The 24318-nt window shown below is 40.6% G+C and overlaps 3 protein-coding genes across 3 annotated transcripts; all 3 read left to right on the forward strand.

Moving 5' to 3' along the window:
• The first annotated feature begins 3863 nt into the window (after positions 1-3863).
• On the forward strand, positions 3864-6112 carry LOC103441219 (trihelix transcription factor ASR3-like). Its single transcript, XM_008379921.4, has 2 exons — positions 3864-4525; positions 5523-6112. The coding sequence occupies exons 1-2, from the start codon at positions 4027-4029 to the stop codon at positions 5999-6001; spliced, it is 978 nt and encodes a 325-aa protein (XP_008378143.3). The 5' UTR covers positions 3864-4026; the 3' UTR covers positions 6002-6112.
• Positions 6113-6180: 68 nt separating this feature from the next.
• On the forward strand, positions 6181-8811 carry LOC103441326 (uncharacterized). The gene is made up of 3 exons (XM_017333556.3): positions 6181-7507; positions 7690-8125; positions 8396-8811. The coding sequence occupies exons 1-3, from the start codon at positions 6779-6781 to the stop codon at positions 8530-8532; spliced, it is 1302 nt and encodes a 433-aa protein (XP_017189045.2). The 5' UTR covers positions 6181-6778; the 3' UTR covers positions 8533-8811.
• Positions 8812-22978: 14167 nt separating this feature from the next.
• LOC103441327 (pollen receptor-like kinase 5) lies at positions 22979-24110 on the forward strand. Its single transcript, XM_008380009.3, has 3 exons — positions 22979-23660; positions 23864-23961; positions 24078-24110. Exons 1-3 carry the CDS (start codon positions 22979-22981, stop codon positions 24108-24110), a joined length of 813 nt encoding a protein of 270 aa, XP_008378231.3.
• The last annotated feature ends 208 nt before the right edge of the window (positions 24111-24318 follow it).

The following is a 24318-nucleotide window of genomic DNA, read 5'->3' on the forward strand; positions in this document are numbered from 1 at the left end:
TGCATGTAAACTCAATCTAATCACCTACGAAAATCTCAACGTAAGTAGCATGGTGGCCGCAAAGATCTCAAATAATAATGATCATGCAAAAATACTTTTATAATAAAGGCATTAATATATCAAACTAGAAGTAGTATAAATATTACTATACCAAACAAAGCATAAGCTAATATGTAGATAATATTAAAATAAGGGTTCTCACAAGAACGAAAAAATAAATTTAAATTTTTTTATTTTTTATTTTTGCTCGATGAATACCTTCGTCTTGCATAATTTTTTGTGACTAATCTATTTTCGTCGCGCAAGAATAACATGTCGTCGCGCAAAGTTTTTAGAAATGAAGATTAGTCGTCCCATGTATGTATCCTGGCATTTTGTGCGACGAATATGTTCTTTCCTAAAAATTTGATGCGATGAAGGCGAAATTGTCGCGCCTTCTTCTCCGCGACTAATGTGTTTATTCGTCGCGCAAAGTCTTTCTTCACTATCTTTGTGTGATGGATTCTGCGCGATGAAGTTTTCATCGCGCAGACGTTTGTGCGATGGAAATACGCTTTGCACGACCAATTTGTGTTCGTCGGCCTAAATGTTAAACGTAGTAGTGACCTAAATCACAGTATCTAGTTGAGTGCACCGAAATATGTAATCATAGTATCTATTTGAATGCACCTACATCATATTATCTACATGAATGCACCTAAATCATAGTACCTACATGAATGTGGTACACGAATGCACCTAAATTATAGTATCTAGTCGAATAGACCTAAATATTCGTACCTTAGGTTCCATGGTAAAAAACAAGTGATGGCATTACAATATACTATGTAACATCCCACATCGCCTAGGGGAGTGGATCATGTAAGCCTTATATGTATATTCTTATTTCTACCTAGCATGAGGCTTTTTGGGAGCTCACTGGCTTCGCATTCCGTTGGAACTCCGAAGTTAAGCGAGTTCGCGCGAGAGCAATCCTATGATGGGTGACCCACTGGGAAGTTCTTGTGTGAGTTCCCAAAAAAAACCGTGAGGGCGTAGCCGTGGCCTAAAGCGGATAATATCGTGCTACGGTGGAGTTGAGCCCAGGATGTGGTGGGAACCCGGGCCGGGATGTGACAATTTGGTATCAGAGTCAATCCATGGCCGGATGTGTGCTGACGAGGACGTTGGGCCCCTAAGGAGGGTGGATTGTAACATCCCACATCACCTAAGGAAATGGATCTTATAAGCCTTATATGTTTATTCCCATTTATACCTAGCACGAGGCATTTTGAGAGCTCACTGGCTTTGGGTTCTGTCGGAACTCCGAAGTTAAGCGAGTTCGCGCGAGAGCAATCCCAGGATGGGTGACCCACTGGGAAGTTCTCGTGTGAGTTCCCAGAAATAAAACCATGAGGGCGTGATGGGGGACCAAAACAGACAATATCGTGCTACGGCGAAGCCAAGGCTGGGGATATGGTCCCACATCACTCAGAGGAGTGGATCATGTAAGCCTTATATGTATATTCTCATCTCTACCTAGCACGAGGCCTTTTGGGAGCTCACTGGCTTCGGGTTCCGTCGAAATTTCGAAGTTAAGCGAGTTCGCACGAGAGCAATCCCATGATGGGTGACCCACTGGGAAGTTCTCGTGTGAGCTCCCAGAAACAAAACCGTGAGGGCGTGGTCGGGGCCCAAAGTAGACAATATCGTGCTACAGTGGAGTCGAACCCGGGATGTGGTGGAGGCCGTGATGTGACATACTATATACATAGCCCTCTTAATTTTAGAAAATGAATTACTAATTTCTAGAATATGAACTAAAATCAGTTTGAAATTGGAATTAGAATAAAAAAAAAACTATTGCAAAGTATCATATACATTATACATCCTAAAAAAAAAAGCTATAATAAATGACGTCCTATGATTATTTAAAAATGAACCCTCTGGCCCTCGGTTGGAGACGGAGACAAATATGACCATGTAATGTTTATTAAAATATTAATATCTTGGAGAATCTTGGAGGGTCAGATGGCTAAAACGAGCCATTTGACTAGCTATCAGTTGGAGATGGCCTCACTGCCTTCCCTTATCCCTCAAAAAAGGAGGAGGGAGGGGGGGGGAACCTACAAACACAAAATTCCATTTTTTCCAACCCAAAATACTTTCTTGGAGATGTTTTGGGCTCAAATTTTAGTGTAGGATTCTCTTCCCCTTTTTTCCCTCCCATCCCTTACCATTTTATTTGAACAGTCACGATTAAATCATTTCAATATCTTATATTTTTTTTGATAGAGAACAAAAGATAAAATGAAAAGTATGAGATGAAAAGATTGAAGGATACATGCATAAGAGATCTACCCCTCAAATTTTGAGGGAGGTAGATTGTCTGGCCTCCTGTTATGGTGCCATTCTCATACCCTCCTATTTGTGAGGTTACGGTTAAGTCACGTCAACATTTTATATTCCTATTGTTTTTTGTCTTATTATCTCTATAAAAAAATCAACATAAAATGTTAACGTAACTTAACGGTGACCGCACAAATAAGAGAGGATAAAAAATACACCATAATAGGAGGGCAGACAATATGCCTCCAATTTTGAGTTCCCTTTCCCACATCCCCCTGAAGACAGCCTAGGTACAGCAATGCATTCATTAAAATTAAAACCCAACCCCCTGAAGACAGCCGAAGGACAGCAATGAATTCATTAAAATTAAAATGTCAACCATGACCAATGGATTTACTATTTAGGCAGCCAGCCTTTTCATCCTCACAAGGGCCACCCATTCACCAAGTCAACTTTTATTAGCCGATTGTTTCATTTTTATCTCGTTTCACACGTTTTATTTATTTATTTATTAATTAAATGATATTTCAAATCATTGAAGAGCATTACAATTACATTCAAGTGCCATTGATTGAGACTCTTATAAAACGTTTTATTTGGGGAAAAAAATTTTGATATCAACACTTTACAAATGCGATCATGCATATTCAAAGTGAAAAAATATAAAAAGAAAAGAAAAGTGCATAATGACTGTTTAAAATGTTAAACTGACGGTTGTTTTGTCATATTCACCAGCATCGAGCTCTTGATCTAGGGTTTAGGAATATAAAAAGAAAAGAAAAGTGCATAATGACTGTTTAAAATGTTAAATTGACGGTTGTTTTGTTATATTCACCAGCATCGAGCTCTTGATCTCCAACAACTTCCACCAACATTTCAAAATTTACGATAAAGTCCAGCTATAATCAGGATGGATACATGGAAGCCGGAGATGAGAGAGATCTATAGAAATGGGAGAAAAAGGAATTGGATTTTGAGAGAGGAAGTGTTGAACTTTGGGTACTGAAACAATTGACAATCAGGTGGAGAAAAGAGGTGAAAAGAAATGCGTTTGGATTTTCAATATCACTTTTTCAACCCATTTGTAGATTTTCACTTTCTATAATCTGATTCGTCGAATGAATTCAACAATCATAATAGTTTACTCCACAGCTAAACCTTGCACAATACTTCCGCTACAGCTTGGTCGGTTTACATTAGGAAGACCAACTCAACAAGTATTGAACTTAACAGAAATGTTCAACTCGTCACCAAATGGTGGGGAAATATCTGGTCACTCGCCTTTAAATTGAATATCAAATACAAAGAATAAATAAAGGGATCTATTATTAGCATTTTAGAAATCTCATTATACACATCTCACAAGTGTATTTTTCTTTTCAATTATAGAAAATCTGAAGTGCAAAATGAGATTTTTGAAATGTTAATAATAATTCTCTAAATGAATGTGTTTTTCATATTTTAAACTCAACTACTAATATAAGGAGACTCTTGAAGAAGTTAATCCATCTTAAAAAAAAAAACAAAGTAATCCAAACTGGAAAAACAGAAAAATATTTAGAGGAACTCCACACCAATGTGGTTTAGGGTTTAAACAGAGCCACCGATCGCTCTGTAAGGACTCCTGGGTAAGTCGATTCGACACTCACCGCCGCCCAATTTCCGAAAAAGATGACATTTTGAAGGCAGAATTCAAAAATGAAACCCGAACAAACCCCGTCCCAGCTCGACCGATCTCACCGTTCTTCCGGCAACCGGCGCAGCACGCGTTCCCAAGTAGCCCCGGACTGGAATCCGACGGACGAGCTCATCCTCGTGAACGAGGTCGCCGCCGTCGAGGCCGACTGTCTGAAAGCGCTGTCGTCGTTTCAGAAATGGAAGATCATAGCTCAGAACTGCTTTGCCCTGGGCGTGTCGCGGACATTGGACCAGTATCGCCGGAAGTGGGACGCTTTGTTCGGCGAGTACAAGGGGATCAAGCAGTGGGAGGCGAAGTGCCGAGCTTCGGATTCGTACTGGGTTTTGGGAATTGAGAGGAGGAAGCGGAATGGGTTGCCGGAGAATTTTGATCAGGAGCTGTTTGGTGGGATTGATAAGCTTGTAAGGGTGAGGGGGAACCAATCGGATACGGACCCGGATAGTGATCCCGAAGATGAGGCGGAGGCTGAGCTGGAGGAGGAACTTGATTCCGAGCCAGGTATGCTTGTTTACAAGCCCCAAATGGAAATCTGTGTTGATATGTAATACTGCATTGCATGATTACAATGCAATTGCGTGTTTGGTTTCGCATTTTCGTTTAATTTTGTGCCGAAGATTTTGTGTTGGCATCATTGGTTGCTGAATGAATGTTTACATTGTGAAGTATGCCTTCTATATCAGCTCATTACTTTGTATAGAATGGTGTTATTTTGCCCGCTCACAAATGGCTTACTAACGGATAGATGCAATATGCAGGGGCTTGTAGCTCAAGTGGTTAAGAACTATTACTCTTCCACCTGATGTCTTGTGTTTGAATCCCTCATCCCCAATATTGCTTAGATAAAAAATAACGTACAAATGATTAAGAGATTATGGGTTTTGAAATCTGGAGAAGAACATAATCTTGGTTGTTAAATGCAAGATATGTTAAATCTAAGTAGAAAACTAAACCGGAAAGTTTCTTTTTTTTGTTTGCCTATGATTTTTGTAGGTGAAGGGGTAAGTTCACTCCTTAAACAGTGTATTTACGCACCAAAAATGAATTGATACTTAAATCATGATTCATAAGGTTGGAATGCTGATGTGCATGAATGTTTTATTGACAAGGGTTGGTTGAGACATATGACATATGCATACCCACTTAATATTTATGTTGTTTGTGAGATTGATTACTCTATAACAGTGTGTATACCATTTCAAGCTTCAATAAATTCTTGATTAATTGAGTTTTCCGCTCCTGGTATTATTTCTAGATGTTAATGGGTGATGTCGTTAAAAGTTTAAGGTGGTTGAATTTGCAATGTGAAAAGTTCTTTAGATAGTTTTTATAGGACAACTGCATAAGTCGCTTGAACTTTTGAGTATTGGGTGAGTAAATGAATAAGTAGTTATTGTTTAACTGTTTTTGTGCTTGAAGTTGTGAAAATGCTAACAATCAGGTTGTTTGCGTAAGTAATTCTCACCAGCTCTTTTCTTATAATTGCCTTGTATGCTAGAGTCCAAGAGGAGAAAGCGTCGATCAATACCTCAGAAAAGCTGTCCTAAAGAAAATTCATTTAGAAGCTGCAAGAGAGAAAAGCCTCGCGAAACTCATGCTCAAGAAAAACCTCAAGAAACCCATGCAGAAGAAAAACCTGTGGGAAGTGGCTTAAAAGCAATTCCTACGAAGAGCCTGGCAGAAGAACGGCCTCAGAAGAGCTGTGTGAAGAAAAAACTTACAAATAGTCAAAGAAAAGAGGAGGCAATCAGCATTGAAGAACAAGAGAAAACTGCAGCTATGAAATTGCATGAAAGTGCAGAACTAATCCGTGCTATCGTTACTGAGAAACCTGACCATGAGGCTGCTGGCGTGAAGAGCACCGGGGACCTCCAAACTGATTTTGTTAGGTGCCAAGGGGACCGGGTCATTGCATGCCTTGGCGATATTGTGAAGACTCTCGACCAGCTCCATCATCTTGTCCAGGAATGTGAATAGTTTTTCCCTAACTTTTAATTTCTTTTGAACTGAATGTGAATATTTAAATGGTTAAGAGTTTGGTGTTAAAGTTTATCTTTAACGGTAGATGCAACGTTGGAATTAGTTTCATTACTGTTCTGTTTGCGTGTGGAACACCAGTTTAGCCATGAATGAGAGTAGTTCCCGGTCTTTTTCGCATTATAGTCCACTCTTTCTAGTCAAAAGGGCAAGGGTAAGTTGTCATCCTAGATACATTATTAATCTCAGGTGATTGCTCCCGGGTTATTGTCAGCCTTTGATGCATATAGATCTCATTGTAGGCTTTGCATACATCAACAGTTGACGACCACCATCATACACATATGCGTGTGGATGACCGTCGAGAACAATCCTCTCGGCAACAATGCCAAATTGTAGTTGTGTAGTATGACCATGGGGTTTCACAAATCTTTTAGGACTTGTCCTTCATTTTGCTTCTTTCTTGGAGCTTCACGTGTGGAAGTTTGAGACCATTAGAAAGCAATAACTATTACTTGTATCTGGCAATGGACCCGTGATTGCCAACTGAAGAAACGAATATCAAATGACCAGAGAGATAGAGCCCGGCTCAAGCACTAAAGTGGTGGGCACTTGATCGCTCCTCGTGCTTCATCTACCTTGCAATTACAAAGGGCTCTCTCCTTTTTACAAACAGCATCTTACTCTTGCCCAAATGCCAAGCAAAATCTTTCTCAATCTTCCAACATTGTTGCTTCCATTAATTCAGTTGCTCTCCAGCACTAACAGAACCAATCCATGAACAATCAAATCAACGTCCACTGCACCAGCCACCCTCAAATTTCATCTCCCGGCCGCCCGAACAACAATTCAAACGAACCTAACACAGCTCCCTTACTTCTCCAATCCTCAGATGAACTCTGCAGCTTCAAAGGCAGCCTAAAATGGTGGGCACTTGACCACTCCTCGTGCTTCGGAAAATTCCTATCTTACTTCACCTTCATCTTCTTAACAGTCCTAGTCCCAATCCTCACCTCCCTCTCTCTCAAACTCCCATCTGGGGACCCCATCTCATTCAACAAGCTAGTCCAACTTCCCGAGTCCAGCTTAGCCGCCATTGGGTTCATTACTCTTTCTGGCTTCTTCCGAAAATATGGACTGAGGCAACTCCTCTTCCTCGACGGTCTTACAGATGACTCTGGCTTTGTTCGCCGTGGATACACTCATGAGCTCGATAAGGCCTTCAAGTACCTAGCTTGCATACTACTGCCTTCCTTTTTCATTGAGCTTGCCCACAAGATCATATTCTTCTCCACTGTCCAAATCTCACTGCCTCATATAAGCTCAAGCGTCCCAGTCAACTCAATTATGTTTGTTTTGGTTTTGGCTTCTTGGGTTTATAGGACTGGGGTGTTCTTGCTGGTTTGTGTTATGTTCCGGTTGACTTGTGAGCTACAAATACTTCGATTCGAAGGGCTTTACAAGTTGTTTGAGAGGCGTGAATACGAATCCAGCATCATATTCCAGGTATAGATCGAAATTTCGATAAAATTTCCTATACTTCAGCCACTTTTAGCTAGTACAATACCATTCCACAGTACCTGATACATTGTGAGTATTTAGTTAATACTTTGTCAATATTATTAAATGTTAACAACGCAAAATATTTTGTGTACACATTTGATAAAAAAAAATTCATATAATTTCAGGAACATATAAGGATAAGAAAGCAATTGAAGGTTACGAGCCACAGGTACCGATTCTTTATCATCGGATGCATGTTTACCATCACGGTGAGTCAATTCGGGGCCTTGTTGCTGGTTTTGGCATCTAAGACGGAGAAGACTTTCCTCAACTCTGGTGATCTTGTGGTTTGTTCTGCAGTCGAGCTTAGTGGCTTGTTTTGTTGCCTAATGGAGGCAGCAAGAATTACTCATAGAGCTCAAGGAGTTGTAGCAATTGCAACAAGATGGCACATGCTCTTGACTTGTCCGAATGCCCGATCAGACCAGCAGTGGAAAAGCCGGCAGATTAGCTCAGAGGCAAATGGACGCTGTAGAGAGAGTGACTGTGAACATTCATCAGACATTTCCACTTCAGTTCCTCCACAGCAGCCTTCCTCATTTCAAACCAGGCAAGCTCTGGGTGAGTATGCTTGCTTTCTAAGTTTATATTCCTTAATTTCATAGTAGTACAGTTATTTTTGTAGGATAACCAGGAAAATTCAAGACCTACTTATTATATAAAGGACAAAGGCGTATGATGAACTCTGAATATGTGTAGTCACTTTCAAGTTAATTAACCCCACGTATCAGGTAAACTCGTGTGTTTTTAACATGTGAAAACACAAGAGTTTACCTGATACATGGTGATATGGATGCTTATGTATAGTTTGGTGTACGTTTGTGTGCGCAGCGGCGTATTTGAGTCACAACAACGGAGGGATCACGCTGTATGGGTTTGCGCTTGATCGGGGGTGGCTTCACACACTCTTTGCATTTGAGTTCTCTCTGGTGCTGTGGGTGCTCAGCAAAGTGGTTGTTTTGTCTTAAGAACCACTTAGAGGTTTGCCGAATGAAGCTTCCAACACCATGTCAACGTTAACAATGCTGGAGGCTGAAGAGCAGTACCAATCAGATGAGCTCAAAGACAGACAGGACGATTATATTGAAATCTTCAAAATTTTCCTCATGAAATGGGAAATACTAGTTAATTAAACATTAATATATACATGAGGATTGTCGATATCGAAAACACACAGAAGGAAGATGTAGAGAGAAGCATTGGTGAGGCAAAAAATCAAATGCTACAACCAAACGTATCCGAGTACATATATACATGTTCATGAACTAGGCTGAGCCAACAATGAACTTACTACTCATCCTCCAACAAATAAACGAACAACTAGCTAACAGCAAAGCTATAATACAAAGACTAAAAAACGTTTTTTCCATGTAGTTTACACAAAGTTTCTCTTACGAGACATCGTCCCTGTAGTTTCATGTAATTTGCCAATTGTTCCTGGTAGAGGACATCTGTCACTTATGTTGATTTCTTGTACGAAATCTATCAGGCTAACCCTTTCGTGTACCATGTACGTGACAATTTGTTAACAAAAGTTTGACAGATCTCCTTAGAGTTGCAACAATTGGCATATAATAGATACCTAATTTGATGCATTATATATAGAAAATTATGCACGAAAGTCAAACCTTCTGAAAAGTTGAGTTTAGTAGCACTATTTTATGTAAACTTTTGACTTTTTTTTTTTTAACTATAATATACCCATATTTATTATAAAATGTATCGTAGTTTTAAAATGTACTATTATTTAAAAATAAAAAACCATATCAGACTTTCACAGCATATATGAGTAAAAAATCATTACTTGATACTAATCTTTGCCCACCATTAGGGTGAATTATTAGTTATTGTAGAAATTGATTCTTTCTTAATCACCAAACGTGCAGCAGTACAACATTTATACATTACAACCATAACAGCCCTATACTAATTACAGCCATAATAGTCCTTAACTAATGACATAGGAATGACAAATAATTATCGAAACGGAAAACAATTACACACAGTCATTGCATTGGTGATAAAGGTTGTAACTCCCTTGTAGACATTGAAATTTCGGTGAAATAAATGTTGACCAATATTTACAATTTCAACGCTCACGTGTCACATAAATTTTACACGTAGCGTGTGACTAAACGAAAAATCAAAATAAATCGGAAAAGTCATCAAACAGGACACGTGTTAGCACCTGGCAAAAATATTTCATCTGAATATTATATTCAAAACTAGGCTTTGGAAAATTCTATAAATAGAAGCCATTTCATTCATTTTAGTGAGGACCAATTCATAACCAATTCACCTCACACCAAAACCTTGAAGCTTTGAAACTCCAAAGCTCCCAAGCAAATCCTGAAGGATCAAGAAAGCTCTCTTCGTTCTTCGTCAACCCAACCTTCAAGATCAAGCCCCAACGGCCTTTTGGATCAACAACATCAACAAATCCACACATACAACCGTTCTTCAAGATCAAACCCAAAAACCCTTAAAGATCCATCCATCAACTGTTCATTGAGATCAAGCCCCAAAAGCCCCTGGAAGATCCGTTCATCAACAATTCTTCAAGATCAAGCCCAAAAGCCCTTGAAGATCCGTTTATCCATCAATCTTCAAGATCAAGCCCAAAAGGCCCCTTGAAGAAACTTCCAACCGTTCATCTAAGATCAAGCCTCGACGGCCCTTGGATCAGCATCACAATCCACAAATCAACACTTTACGGAGATCGAATCAGAGGATCAAATTTGAGAGAGATTGTAACCCCTAAATCATTAATACAAAATATTATTTTGTACACGTGTTCTTGTCTCGTTTGTTTCAGGAATTTCCGTGTTTACAAATTTGGCACGCCTAGTGGGACTATCTCTACCTCTCATCTCTTTGTCCGTTCAAGAAATCCAAACACACCTCAAAGTCAATGGCATCATGCAAGGGACAAGCCGTTCTCGTAACCACCAAGGGAAGGATCCTAAGCACTTCTGTCGCGAATGGACAATCCATTGGCGCTACAACTGCTCATCAAAATGCCACTTCAAAGTTGGTGCTGCTAAAGGAGCAAGGAGTGCATTAAAGGCGCGAGTCCGTCATCAACCTGACCTCGCTGGGGGCACCGAAGTATGCTGCTGAGGCACATAAGATAACATCCTAAAGCAGCCAACGACATTCTTCGTCAGCATCTTGGATGTCTAAAGAAAAGTCACGTCTATTGGTTGCACAAGTCATGACCATTGGTGTTACCTCCATTGAATAACAATTGGCTCAAATGAATGAAGCGATCGTAAGGCTAACACGGATTGTGGAAGAAAAAGACTAGCAAATCGTTGTACTCATCAGTCGACTGGAGCCATGGGACGGCGAGAACCTCGACCCAGAGGATGATCCATTAAAGAGAGGAGCTGGCGAAGAAGAGGAGCCTCAGGTGGAGAAAATCGATGTGAAGCCAGAGCCAGACCAAGCAGCGGCACTCATGGGATCTCTTTCTATCCAACAGCTGCAAGAGATGATCACCAACACCATCAAGGCGCAGTACGAAGGGAGCTCACATACCTCTTTGTTCTACTCGAAGGCCTACTCCAAGAAGATTAATGCCCTGAAGATGCCAATGGGTTATTAACCACCAAAGTTTATGAGTTTGATGGAAAAGGAAACCCAAAGCAGTACGTTGCACATTTCGTCGAAACTTGCAACAAAACGGGGACGGAGGGAGACTACCTTGCCAAGTAGTTTGTGCGCTCGCTGAAAGGAAACGCCTTTGAGTGGTACACAGACCTAGAGCCTGAGTCCATCAACAACTGGGAGCAATTAGAAAGAGAATTCCTTAACCGCTTCTACAGCACCCGCCGCACTGTAAGCATGCTGGAGCTGACAGGTATAAAGCAATGGAAAGATGAGCCAGTCGTAGACTACATCAACCGATAACGCACTCTAAGTCTTGACTGCAAAGATAGATTTTCGGAGACCTCATCGATCGAGATGTGTGTTCAAGGCATGAAGTGGGGATTACACTACATCCTTCAAGGCATCAAACCACGGACCTTTGAGGAGTTAGCCACCCGCTCCCATGACATGGAGTTGAGCATCGCCCATCATGTGAAGAAAGAACGATCGCTGACTACAAGAACGACAAAGTTCTTGGGACAAAGGTGGAGAAGGCTGCGTGGAAATCCACCAAGGAAGCAATGACAGTCAACACAGTTCCCGTCAAAATCTCTACATGAGGCAAGGCGATTCAAGCCGAAGCTTTTCGTGATCAAGAGATGCGTAGACGTACTTTGAAGAAGCTTGAGGAGAAGACTTATCCCTTCCCCAACTCTGATGTGGTTGCCATGTTAAAAGACTTGCTTGACAAAAAGGTGATCGACCTACCTGATTGCAGACAGCCAGAAGAGATGAATCGTACTGACAGTCCAAGGTACTGTAAATTCCACCGTTTCATCAGTTATCCAACGGAAAAGTGCTTCGTACTGAAAGATCTCATCATGAAGCTGGCTCAGAAATGAATCATTGAGCTAGATCTTGACGATGTGGTGAAGTCAAATTATACCACTGTCACTTCTAGCTCCGTTAACTTAAAATCTTCACCTCAATCGCTGGGGCATGCTTCAAAACCATGCCAATCAAGCAGAGTAAAGTTGAGGGATGAACTCATGTTACTTCGAAGAAACTGCACAAGAAACATACTTTTCCTCCACAAGTTCACCAATCGAAAAGGGGGCAAAACAGCTCCCAGCAACCTCCAAAGCTACACGAAAGTGTTGAGGATGATGAAATTGCGACACGAAGATCGTCCGTTGCCATCACGATGCGCGATTTCTTCCCTGAAGACTTCTTCAAGCACTCGATCAAGACTCATTGCTATGAGGATTGCAAGGAAAGATCGTTTAAAAACAAATTCACATGTTCCTCGTTCACACGAGCCTAAAAGGTGACAACAATGCTCCTCGTTCGCATGAGCCTAAAAGGTGACAACAAAAGCTCCTTGTACGCATGAGCGTAAAAGGCGACACCAAACACTCCTTGCCTGCACAAGTTGAAACTGCAAATGGCACCAAGATGCTCCTGGCCCGCAAGAGCATAAACTGCGTACGACAAAAAAAAGAAAAATCCAAAAAAAGATGTATTTGAACTACATTTTAACTTGATCCCTTTCTTTGGAAGGGTACGTAGGTAGCTCGAGCATTCAATTTCGAGTTTAGTCACATAATAATAATAATAATAATAATAATAATAATAATAATAGGGGTTTGATTAAAATTTCATTGATGAAGGTCAATTTTATTAAAAATTTATTTTCTTAAAAAAAATTGCAATTTTCTTTGTACAAAATTAAATTACAGTTTCTTTGAAAAAAAAAATGAATACATATGTTATTATGTATTAAAAAAAAGAAAAAAAAGATACAATTTCTTCAAAAGAAAAAAAAAGGAAATATATATATATATATATATACAGACAAGTCCAGGCCCAGTTTCTTTCTGGCTCCTCAACCCAATCTCGCCTCTAATCCGGCTAAAATCTCTCTCTTTTTCCAGCTGGAAATACACTAGCACATCATCACCATATTCCTCACCATGCTCATCACACTCGGTGCTCTCACTATTGAGTCCATCACAGGATCACATGGCAAGATGCCGGAAAAGTGGAGCTCATCGAAGGGTCATCCTACTTAGGTTAGCTGTTCCCCCCATGATTCACATCCTATGATTGTAGTTCAAGGCTTTGTTGTTGGTGAGATCACCCAACAAAAGAAGCAAAGGTGATGAGCAAGTGTGGTTACGAGCAGAGCGCCATGACAGGCTGCAAGGGGATGGATTCAGTCGTGTGCTCAAAACCATGTCGTTTCATCCTTCTAAATCCTATTTTCAACGAAAACCTCACATTTCAGCGATCCTGCCAAGAAGCGATATGTGACTCCTACGCCATGAACATCCAGCAGCTGTAACGGCTTGGCATACTTAATGAAGATAGTGCCATCAGAGGCAGGCATCTCGATGATCACACCGCTACCACACACGTCTATAATCAAGGGCCTGGTAGCAGATATGATGAATTTCTACAACTAGTACAGGAGCATCAAACCGTGGTTGAAGCGGAAGAGCCCGACGGCGAGTATGGGCTGACCGAAGTGGCAGAGCTAGTGGAGCCAGTGACTGAGAAAGCGAGGCTGAAGTCGAAGCAAGTAGTGATGACGGTCGGCTCCCTGAAGCTTGCAAGACAATGAAGTTCGTGGCTGGGCTTTTGACGTCGATGTTAATTGACGGTTGGTTGAGCTCTTGATGGGTAGAGATCTTTGGCGAGGCTCTTGCTGGGTAGAGAGTAGCTTGTTGGGGAGGTCGATGGTGACCTTGATGCCGGAACACAGCCGGGTTAGAATTGAAGATTTTGACCTCTTCCAAGCTCCTCCGCCTTTCATTTCATGCAGCGGCGTGCAAAGGCTTCCATGCAGCGACGAAGCAACAAAAAACGCGTGAAGTGCAGCCGCTGCTCCAGCTCTGCATAAGACCTTTTTGTGCTCTCATTCGTTACTCTTCATTCTTTGTCTCACTTTTGAGATTCAAGCGCCCCGCCTTTTCATTTGAAAGGTTCTTCTGGACTGTGAGGCTATTCAGGCAGATGTTTTAACAATTGATCGTCTCGCTTCATTGGCGAAGTATTCGGAGACGACTATGACGCCTCGGGCTTCAATCTTGAAAACGGAAGTGGAGTGGCTGACCTCCATCAAAGCTGATTTAGTGGTCTCTGGTTTTATTCCAGTTGCACCACAAGAAAATCTACAGCCTCATCTTCTACGCTCTCGCTGGGCAAAAATGAACGAGGAGTCTTTAGGCTCATAGATGGTGCTATCGCTGGGTAAAGAGGAGCTCGTTGGGGAGATCGACGGTGACCTCAACGCCGGAACACAGCTGGTTTGGAATTGAAGATCTTGACACGCTCCAAGCCCTGGGACTTCAGAAGATGCACGAAGACCTCCTCCGCCTCTTGCCTCTTGCTGCTCTAAGCTCCCCTGCATTTCCTCCTTGCACCATGTGGGGAATATATATAAAAAAAATGAAAGGGGACAAACCAGTCTGGAAAGAAGAAGAAATAGTAGAATCTTGGTGGATTAGCACCACCATGTGCAAGAAAAGAAAGGAAAAAAAAAAAAAATGGATGGTGCATCTTGCACCATGTGCAAGAAAAGAAAAGAATATATATATATATATATATATATATATATATATATATATATATATATATATGGATGATGCATTTGCCACCATGTGCAAGACAAGAAAAGAAAATATATATATATATATATATATATATAATGAAAAAAGCCTCATTTATTGATTTCTTAAAAAATTTACATAAATGTACATTTTACATGAGACAAAAAAAGAAAAGAAAAAAAGAGCAACAAACAAGAGGGAGTCTTCATTGCTCAGGTGACGCCTCATCACTCGGTGGAACTTTAGGAAGAAGAGGCGGCGGGAATTGACTGTTTGGAGCCTCAACACTTGGTAGAGCTGTGGAGGACGAAGGCAGTAAATGCCTTTGGAGTAAAGCCACAAACGTCCGATGGTCACTCTGAATCCGACCTTAGATTCTTGCAGCTGGTCGAGCTTTCTTTTCATGCTCGTTGAGTAACTATTGGCAAGCATGTGTAACTATCTGTTTTCATGCTTAAGCCCTTTAATCTCTTGCTTGAGACTCGCCACCTCAGCCATCAGTAACTCGACTTGACGAGTTCGAGCAAGAAGGCGTTGGCCCATATTTGATACAGAACCCGCACACTGAACACTGAAAGCCAGAGATTCCTGAACAGCCAGCTCATCAGACCGCTTGGAAAGGATCCTATTGTCCTTAGGGGTGAGAAGATTTCTAGTTACCATCGTAGCGGTTATGTCATTCTTCATCACAGAGTCCCCAACTGTAAGAGGAACTGTGGCAGATAAGAAGGACGGGCTCCATATGTTGTCTGGAGAAGACATATCGACATCTTCCCCAACATTCAAATCAAGACGACGATCAGATGTGCAAGCCATTTGCAAAAATGATGAAAGAAGAAGAGGTCGTGTAAGTCAAATTCTTAGAAATACAAAATGAGGGAAATTCCTAACAGGTAGCAACTCTCTAAGTGTGTTTTTGAACACGATTCATGCCTCTATAAAAAGAAGAGGCAACAGGGCCAGAAATCGAAGAGGCAATGTGGTCATTCAGAAACCAAAGAGGTACCTCTCCCTGAATTTCAAAAGCCGGGTCGTTTGTTCAGAAATCAAAGAGGCAACAAGGCCACCGGTTCAAAAATCGAAGAAGCGCTTGCTTAGAAATAGAAGGGCCGACCCTTTCTCAAAAGCCGTGCCTACTCAGAAACCACGGGCTAATCTCCAAATTTCAAAAGATCGACTTTTCCAGACTTGTCAGCACCCTTCACACGCAACCTCAACTTTGCAGAAAGCACGAGCAACTTTGTTAAAGATTTCTGACAAAGTCGAAAACGAGTGAATCTTACTGTTTCAATTACCCAACGGTTGCTGACAAAAGTAAAGGAATAGTGCCACTACTGGCTGTTGAGAAATTCCTATATATGTCGACCTTTGTCGTCCATAGCAAGGTAGACCTGGCAAAATGCCCAACCATTCCTCACCTCCGAGAGTACACTCCTAGCAGAGCCTCTTGAAATGCTCAGTTTTTTTCCTCTCTGAGAATACCTCCGCAAAAAATGACACCAAAGCAAAAGTATCTCATATCACCAGGGTAGAAAGCAAGAGTATCTCATATCATGCAATCTCCCTATCCTTTTCTTTACCCTTGTTCTTACCTGCAAAGACAAGGATAAAGAAAACAATATGTCGAAATCTCCACTCAAACTTCCGATCTGGAACTGATTGCCTAGAACCTTTGCCTAGTTGCTTACCTGACATTGCTCTCGAGTGCTCATCGCCGCTGAGAAGTAGTGCTCTGAAGGATCATTTAAATGCAAAGGTTGGCATTCCACTCCTACATCGGGGATAAATAGTACAGAAGAAACAAGCAGAGAATAATGCAGCATGGTAAGCTGTAACAGATCACTATAACATGACACTCTTCCCTGCACAATCAACCAACCCAGCAGAAGGAGTCTGAATTGAAGCCAAGAACTTGAGAAGCTTCAACAACATATTGACAGCACTATCGCCGAAAAGCAAAGCCTCGCTGTGCAACACTGTCAAATCACCACCACTTCTTTGAAAGCAAGAGTATTTCATATCATGCTTTCTCTCTGTCCTTGTCTTTGTCCTTGTTCTTACCTGCAGGTCAAGAAGAAGGAGAGCCATCAGTCAGAACTTGAAGTCAAACTCCCAGTCAGGAACCGACTACCTGGAACTCTTCCCTGATTGCTTACCTAGCACTGCTCTCGAAGTACCCATTGTTTCAACATCTTATGCTTCCAGAGAAGATACCACATCTGCCTGAAGAACAGATAAGGTAAGGGAAAATGATACATTGAAGCATGTGTAGACAAGCACAACAAAGCACGTGCTGATTCATCCGCTACTTCTTCAAAATCAAAAGTATCTCATATCATCAGGGTTGCGATCACTCTGGGTATGGTGGACTTATTTTGACCCTCAAGTTCTTAGGTCGACTCGCTAGGTGTTGTGAGCTGCACGTGCCGATTCACCACCCTTGAATCAAATCCTTAAAGATCAAGTCACCAACTGGAAGAAGAGCCCACCACTGTTGAAGATCATACCGTTGACCAAAACTGCTTAAGTGTGAATTAGAAAGATTGAACAAAGAAACATGCCATCACTTTCACCTCATGCCTACTTTCCATGTGTTCGAATCAACATTCAAGATGAAGTATCAATGGCCCTTGAAGAAGCTTCCAGCCCAAGTCAAGATCAAGCCTTGACGGCCCTTGAAGAAATCACAAGTACGATTCAAAATCAAGTGTCCATCACCTTTTAATCAAATCCAGCTCCACATAAAAAAAAAAAGTAAGTTTAGACATTCGAAGGAAACCAGAAAATCCTCAAACCCAGTTCAAGAATAAGCTATGAAAAGTCAACAATTGGAGGAAGCTAAAAATCCTCCAACCCAGTGCAAGAATAAGCTATGGAAAGTCAACAATTGGAGGAAGCCAGAAAATCCTCTAACCGAGTTCAAGATCAAGCCTCAATGGCCCTTGAAGAAACGTCAAATCCTCAATTCAAGATCAAGCCTCAACGGCCCTTGAAGAAATATCTAGCCAATTCAAGATCAAGCCTCAACGGCCCTTGAAGAAATCTCCAGCCCAATTCAAGATCAAGCCTCGATGACCATTGGATCGACATCTACACTAAGGGACTTCAAAACGCATCTCCTACACGTGACAAGCACATGTATATGACGCGCCTTGAAGTGGGGGCATTTGTAGACATCAAAATTTTGGTGAAATAAATGTTGACCAATAGTTACAATTTCAATGCTCACGTGTCATATAAATTTTACACGTAGCGTGTGACTAAACGAAAAATCAAAATAAATCGGAAAATTCATCAAACAAGACACGTGTCAACACCTGGCAGAAATGATTTATTTCATCTGAATATTATATTCAAAATTAGGCTTTTGAAAATTCTATAAATAGAAGCCATTTCATTCATTTTAGTGAGGACCAATTCATAACCAATTCACCTCACACCAAAACCTTGAAGCTTTGAAACTCCAAAGCTCCCAAGCAAATCCTGAAGGATCAAGAAAGCTCTCTTCGTTCTTCGTCAACCCAACCTTCAAGATCAAGCCCCAACGACCCTTTGGAGGAACTTCCACCAATTCAAGATCAAGCCCTGACGACCCTTGAAGAAAGTGTTCATCGTTCATCATCCGTTCATCCTAAGATCAAGCCCCAATGACCTTTTGGATCAACAACATCAACAAATCCACACATACAACTGTTCTTCAAGATCAAGCCCAAAAGCCCTTGAAGATTCATCCATCAACTGTTCATTAAGATCAAGCCCCAAAGGCCCCTGGAAGATCCGTTTATCAACAGTTCTTCAAGATCAAGCCCAAAAGCCCTTGAAGATCCGTTCATCCATCAATTTTCAAGATCAAGCCCAAAATGCCCCTTGAAGAAACTTCTAACCGTTCATCCAAGATCAAGCCTCGACGGCCCTTGGATCGGCATCACAATCCACAAATCAACACCTTACGGGGATCGAATCAGATGATCAAATTTAAGAGAGATTGTAACCCCTAAATCATTAATACAAAATATTATTTTGTACACGTGTTCTTGTCTCGTTTGTTTCAGGAATTTCCGTGTTTACATCCCTAACGCTCCCCCGTAAACTTGACGTCGGTGAGAAGACAAGTTTGGAAATTAGACGATGAAATCGATCTGAGGGAAGTCTTTTGGTAAAAACATTCGCGAGTTGGTGGGTAAAAGGAATAAATTGGACTCGATGACTGCCATTTGCAACTCGTTCTCAAAACAAAATGATAATCGGTTCCAATGCGTTTGATTCAAGAATGAAAACGGAATTGACCGCCATGTAAGTGGCAATAAGATTGTCACAATTAAGAACAACTAGCCGAGAGAGAGTGAACTAAAGTTCATGTAAAAGACCTTGAATCCAAACAGTATCAGCACAAGCATACGCAAGAGTACTATATTCAGTCTCAGCACTGGACTGAGAGACAATGCGACACTCCAAGAAATGAGATTGGGCAAAAAAAAAAAAAAAGTATCTAGTAGTCGATCGACATGTGTCTGGACATCCTGCCCAATCAGCATCCAAGTAAGCTATGAGAATGGAAGACTGAGTGGAGTGACGAAGTAATTAATAAACCTTGACCAAGGGTGCCTTCTAGATAATGGAGAATGTGTTTCATAACTTCAAAGTGTGTATCACTGGGAGAACTCATAAATTGAGAAACATTCACATAGGCTATGTCTGGGCGAGTAATTGTGAGATATTGAAGAGCACCCACAAGTTGACGATATGACGTAGGATCAGCAAGAGATGTATTCCAATCATTTTTCCTAAAGTTGTTGTTTGGCCTATTTATACCTCCCTCCAATGAATATTCTCTTTATAGTGTTTTGTTTATATCAGTGCGTGAAGCAGAAGTTCGTGAGGCCATGGGAGTCGAAACCGGCTTGCATTCCAGAAGATTACTTTTCTTGTGGAGATCAACAGTATATTTATTTTGAGTAAGGCAAACAGAATCAGATAACTGAGCCACTTCCATGCCAAGAAAATAATTGAGAGGCCCCAAATCTTTAACTTCAAATCCACACAAGAGAGTTGATAAATGCTGAAATATGAGATGGATTACCACTCGTAAGCACACTTTCATCAACATAAAGTAGTAAAATCATCATATTAGCACCATCCTGATACACAAACATTGACGAATCAAATCAACTTTGTAAGAAACCAACACGAACAAGAAAGGAACTGAACTGGAACCACACGCCGGGGGGGGGGGGGGGGCTTGTTCAGACCATAAATCGCCTTATGAATCTAACGAACATGATTGGAACGAAGAGAGTTAGTGAAACCAGGGGGCTGCAACATATAGACTTCTCCTGACTGCGTTCTTTACATCAAGCTGACCAATTACCCAGCTACAAGAAACAACAATACTCAGAACTATTTGAATAGTGGTCAGCTTGACGACAGGACTGAACGTATCAAAATAATCAACCCCAGGCTGTTGATGAAATCCTTTAGCAACAAAACGTGCTTTGTATCTTTCAACGGAGCCATCAGACCTCCTTTTTACCTTGAAAACCCATTGCATCCCAGTGTGTTATGTCGAGGAGAAGGAGGAACAAGAGACCAAGTGCCCTGTTGAAGAAGAGCATTGAACTCTTCAAGCATGGCCTGTTGCCAATTAGGAGATTTAGACGCCTATGTGTAACATCTGGGTTCCATTTCAGTGTCAACTGTGGCCATGAGAGCCAGAGGAATCAGATAGCGAACATATAAGTTTGACTGATATTTGGGGTTTGGTTTGAAGATGCCAGACCGAGAACACGTACGAATTGGACAGGTGCGACTAGAGATGGAGGAAGGAGTAGGCTCGGCCACAAAAACCGATTTAGTGACAACAAGGGGATAAGTGACAACAAAAGTAGATTCTGGAGTAGGTGGTGCAGCAGCAAGGTCAGCGCCTGGAACAATCTCGGCAGCGACAGGTTGTGCGGCTCCTAGATTGGACTCGGCTGCAGGAGCAGTGGTGTGGGGGAGGAGCGGTTACAACTGATGTGGGGGACATGGGAGTACTTGGATGGAGATCCGAACTTGGGCTGGTGGCTATAAGAGGTGGGGCAGGTCCACTGTGTGAGTGAAGGCGTGGAAGCCCAACGAGAACAAATGCAAATTCTGGTACAGTGGGCGTAGGAAAAGCAGCATCATCACACGGAAATGAGTCCTTATGAGACACAACATGACGAGATGTGTACAGACGACCAAAGGGATTATGGAGACACCGGTAGCCTCGGTAGTGATCATTGTACCCTACAAAAATACAAGCTAAAGAACGAGGTTGTAATTCATTAATTGTACAATATCCAAGGTATGGAAATCAAGCACAGCCAAAGGTCCGGAGAAGGGAATAATCAGGATGTTTGCCATATAATTTGAAAAATGGAGAAACCCATTGGATGACAGAGGTTGGAAGATGATTGATTAAATGAACAGCAGTACAAAGGGCTTCAGGCCTTAAATTGAGCGGGACTTGAGCTGTGAGGAGGAGAGTACGACCTATATCAGCTGTATGACGGTGTTTGCGTTTAGCAAGGCCATTTTGTTGAGGGTGTATGTGGGCAAGAGTAATGATGTAAAATGCCCTTAGCGTTACAAAATTGTTTGAACATCCAAATTATCAAATTCTTTGCCCCCGTCACTTTAGAATTGTTTAAGAGATAAGGAAAATTTGGTTTCCACATAAGCAACAAATAGAGAGAAATGAGAGAAATTTTCATATTTTTGTCACAGTGGAAGGATCCAAGTGTAACCAGTAAAATCATCATTAAAAAGTACATAATAGCGAAACCAGGAACAGACAGAACATGTGACATTCAAACATTGGAATGTATTAATTCAAATGGAGTACTTGCACTATGATCATGAGACAAAAAAAGGAAGACGAATTGACTTAGCTAGTGCACACTGGCTACATTTATTGGAAGATAAAGAAAGACGAGCCCCATGTTGAGAAACTAATTTGCGTGGAACGTGATCGGATAGATGGCCAAGACGACGATGCCAGAGAGAGATGGAACAACAATGGAAGCTAGAGCTTGTTTAAAACCAGAAGAGGGAAACGAAGACGGGAGAATGGGATATAGATCATCTTTATCTCGGCTCTGATACCGTGTAAAAAATAATTATTTCTTAATCACCAAACGTGTAGCAGTACAACATTTATACAAATATTACAACCATAACAGCCCTATAATAATTACAGCCATAATAGTCCTAAACTAATGACAAAAGGAATGACGAATAATTATCGAAACGGAAAAATGTTACGCAAACAATCATTGAATTGGTGATAAACAGTTATCATGATTAAATTTTTTAACTAATATTAAAATTTAATATTTTATCTTTCAATCCAAATCTTTAAATCAATTATGTTCAATACCAGGAACAAGAACCAAAATTTTCGCAAATAATTAGTGAGAATCCATGTTAAATCGGGATGATGATTTGGTCACACAATAAAAAAGAGGAAACTTTAACGAAAAACTCCTGGTACTGTTCATTTTAACGAAAAACCACATTTTTACACTAAAAAGTCAATCATGATACTATTCACTTTACCATTTATTTTGTCCTTATCTTTAAAACCCAATGCTTTCAAGTCATTTTCATTAGTTTTCCTTAAAAAATACTCCGGTCGATGGCTAATACAATGGTGAAATTGCAATTAACGGAATGAAACACTTCCCCAACACCATTAACAAGAACAAAACAGAAACTCAACAACAGCACGCACAAAGCTAAAGCCAAATAATAAACAAAACCGTTTAATTTAAGGAAAACTAATGAAAAGGGCTTGAAAACTTTGAGTTTTAATGATAAGGACAAAATAAAGGGTAAAGTGAATAGTACCAGGATTGACTTTTTAGTGTAAAAATGTGGTTTTTCGTTAAAGTGAACAGTACCGGATGCTTTTCGTTAAAGTTCCCTTTAATTTAATATTGCCAAGAAAATCAAATCCAAATCTTTTAATTAAAATATTAATGCTGGCTTTCAACCCAGCTCATAATCCCTCACAGGGAACAATGAACCTTGTCATTCTTGCACCCCCAAATCTTTTATTTCTACCTTTACATCTTCCCCTACTCTATTTCTGTCATCAAATCCACTTAACCTAATCCCATATTTTCCATCCCTCCATTCTTCTTCTTCTATCAAACCCTAGCTTCCAAACGAAAAAACCCTAATTTTTATGATGGCACATATTCACAAAGCATCATATGATCACCATCACTGGCTTTTCATGCTAATTTTCTTAGTAGTATCATACGTTGCTTCGTCTTCAGATCCGACCGAGCCAACCACCCTCCACAAGTTCAAGTCATTTCTATCCAACGACAGTGCTTTGGACAACTGGACTAACGCCACAGCTCCCTGCAACGGTACACACAACCTCTGGGCAGGTTTGCTTTGTGATGGCGACGGCAATGTGTTCGGGTTGGCTTTAACAAACATGGGTCTCCTGGGGATAATCGATATAGACACACTTATGGATTTGTCTGCCCTGAAAACCGTAAGCTTCATGAACAATAGCTTTGAAGGTCCTATCCCTAGTGTGAACAAACTTAGTTCACTTACATCAGTTTACTTGTCGTACAATCAATTCAATGGTGAAATCCCAGATAATTTTTTTGTTGGCATGAATTCCTTGAAGAAAATTTATCTGGATGGGAATGAATTCATGGGTAAAATACCAAACTCGCTGGCTGCATTGACTAAGATTGTGGAAATGGATATTCGGGGAAACCAATTCAGTGGGAAACTACCAAATTTTCCACAAAATCCAAATGCATGGAAGACTATGAATGTGTCATACAATCGGCTCGAGGGTCCTATACCGGCAAGCCTAAGCAATTTCGATGCAAGCGTTTTTGTGGGTAAGCAAATTAATAACCTGCGGTTAGTGCTTCGTTTAGTAATACTTTTCTTTTTAATGTTGAAAAAATTCTCAAGTTTAAATGCACCCTGCTAATCGATAAAAAGATAAAATCATTAGTTGTATCAAAACTTTGTCAATTGAGATTTTCATTAGTTTTTGGATGTGTACTGTGTAGTAACTTTCTGAAAATATATTATGCAGGAAACAAAGGGTTGTGCGGGAAGCCTCTTGCGCCATGCAAATCTGATGCAGAAAACAAATCTGATGCAGAAAAATTGAGTGATTATATTTCTTATTATGTATTAACTTATGTTTTTTATTTTATTTTTCATAATTACTAATACGACAAAGAAATTAAGTACGTTCCCAATGTATTTTAATTTTCTAGAACACTATGTCATTTTTTCTATTACAGCATTATGTAACTAGAGTTAAGGATGACTTTTGAATTAATAATAACGACAACGATTCCTTGCGTTTTATCCACTTTTGTTATTTGTTCATTGTATTATTGTTGATGTGAGCGCTTCCTGATCCGCATCAAAATGTTTAAGAAAGATGATCAATTTTATGGAGTAACGAGTGAAAACTCCTACAGTGAGGTATTTGCCGATTTTCCCTAAACTTAAGGAACTATCAATTTCATCCCTGTACTT

Source organism: Malus domestica, chromosome 08 (assembly GCF_042453785.1).
Source record: "Malus domestica chromosome 08, GDT2T_hap1".
NCBI lineage: Eukaryota > Viridiplantae > Streptophyta > Magnoliopsida > Rosales > Rosaceae > Malus > Malus domestica.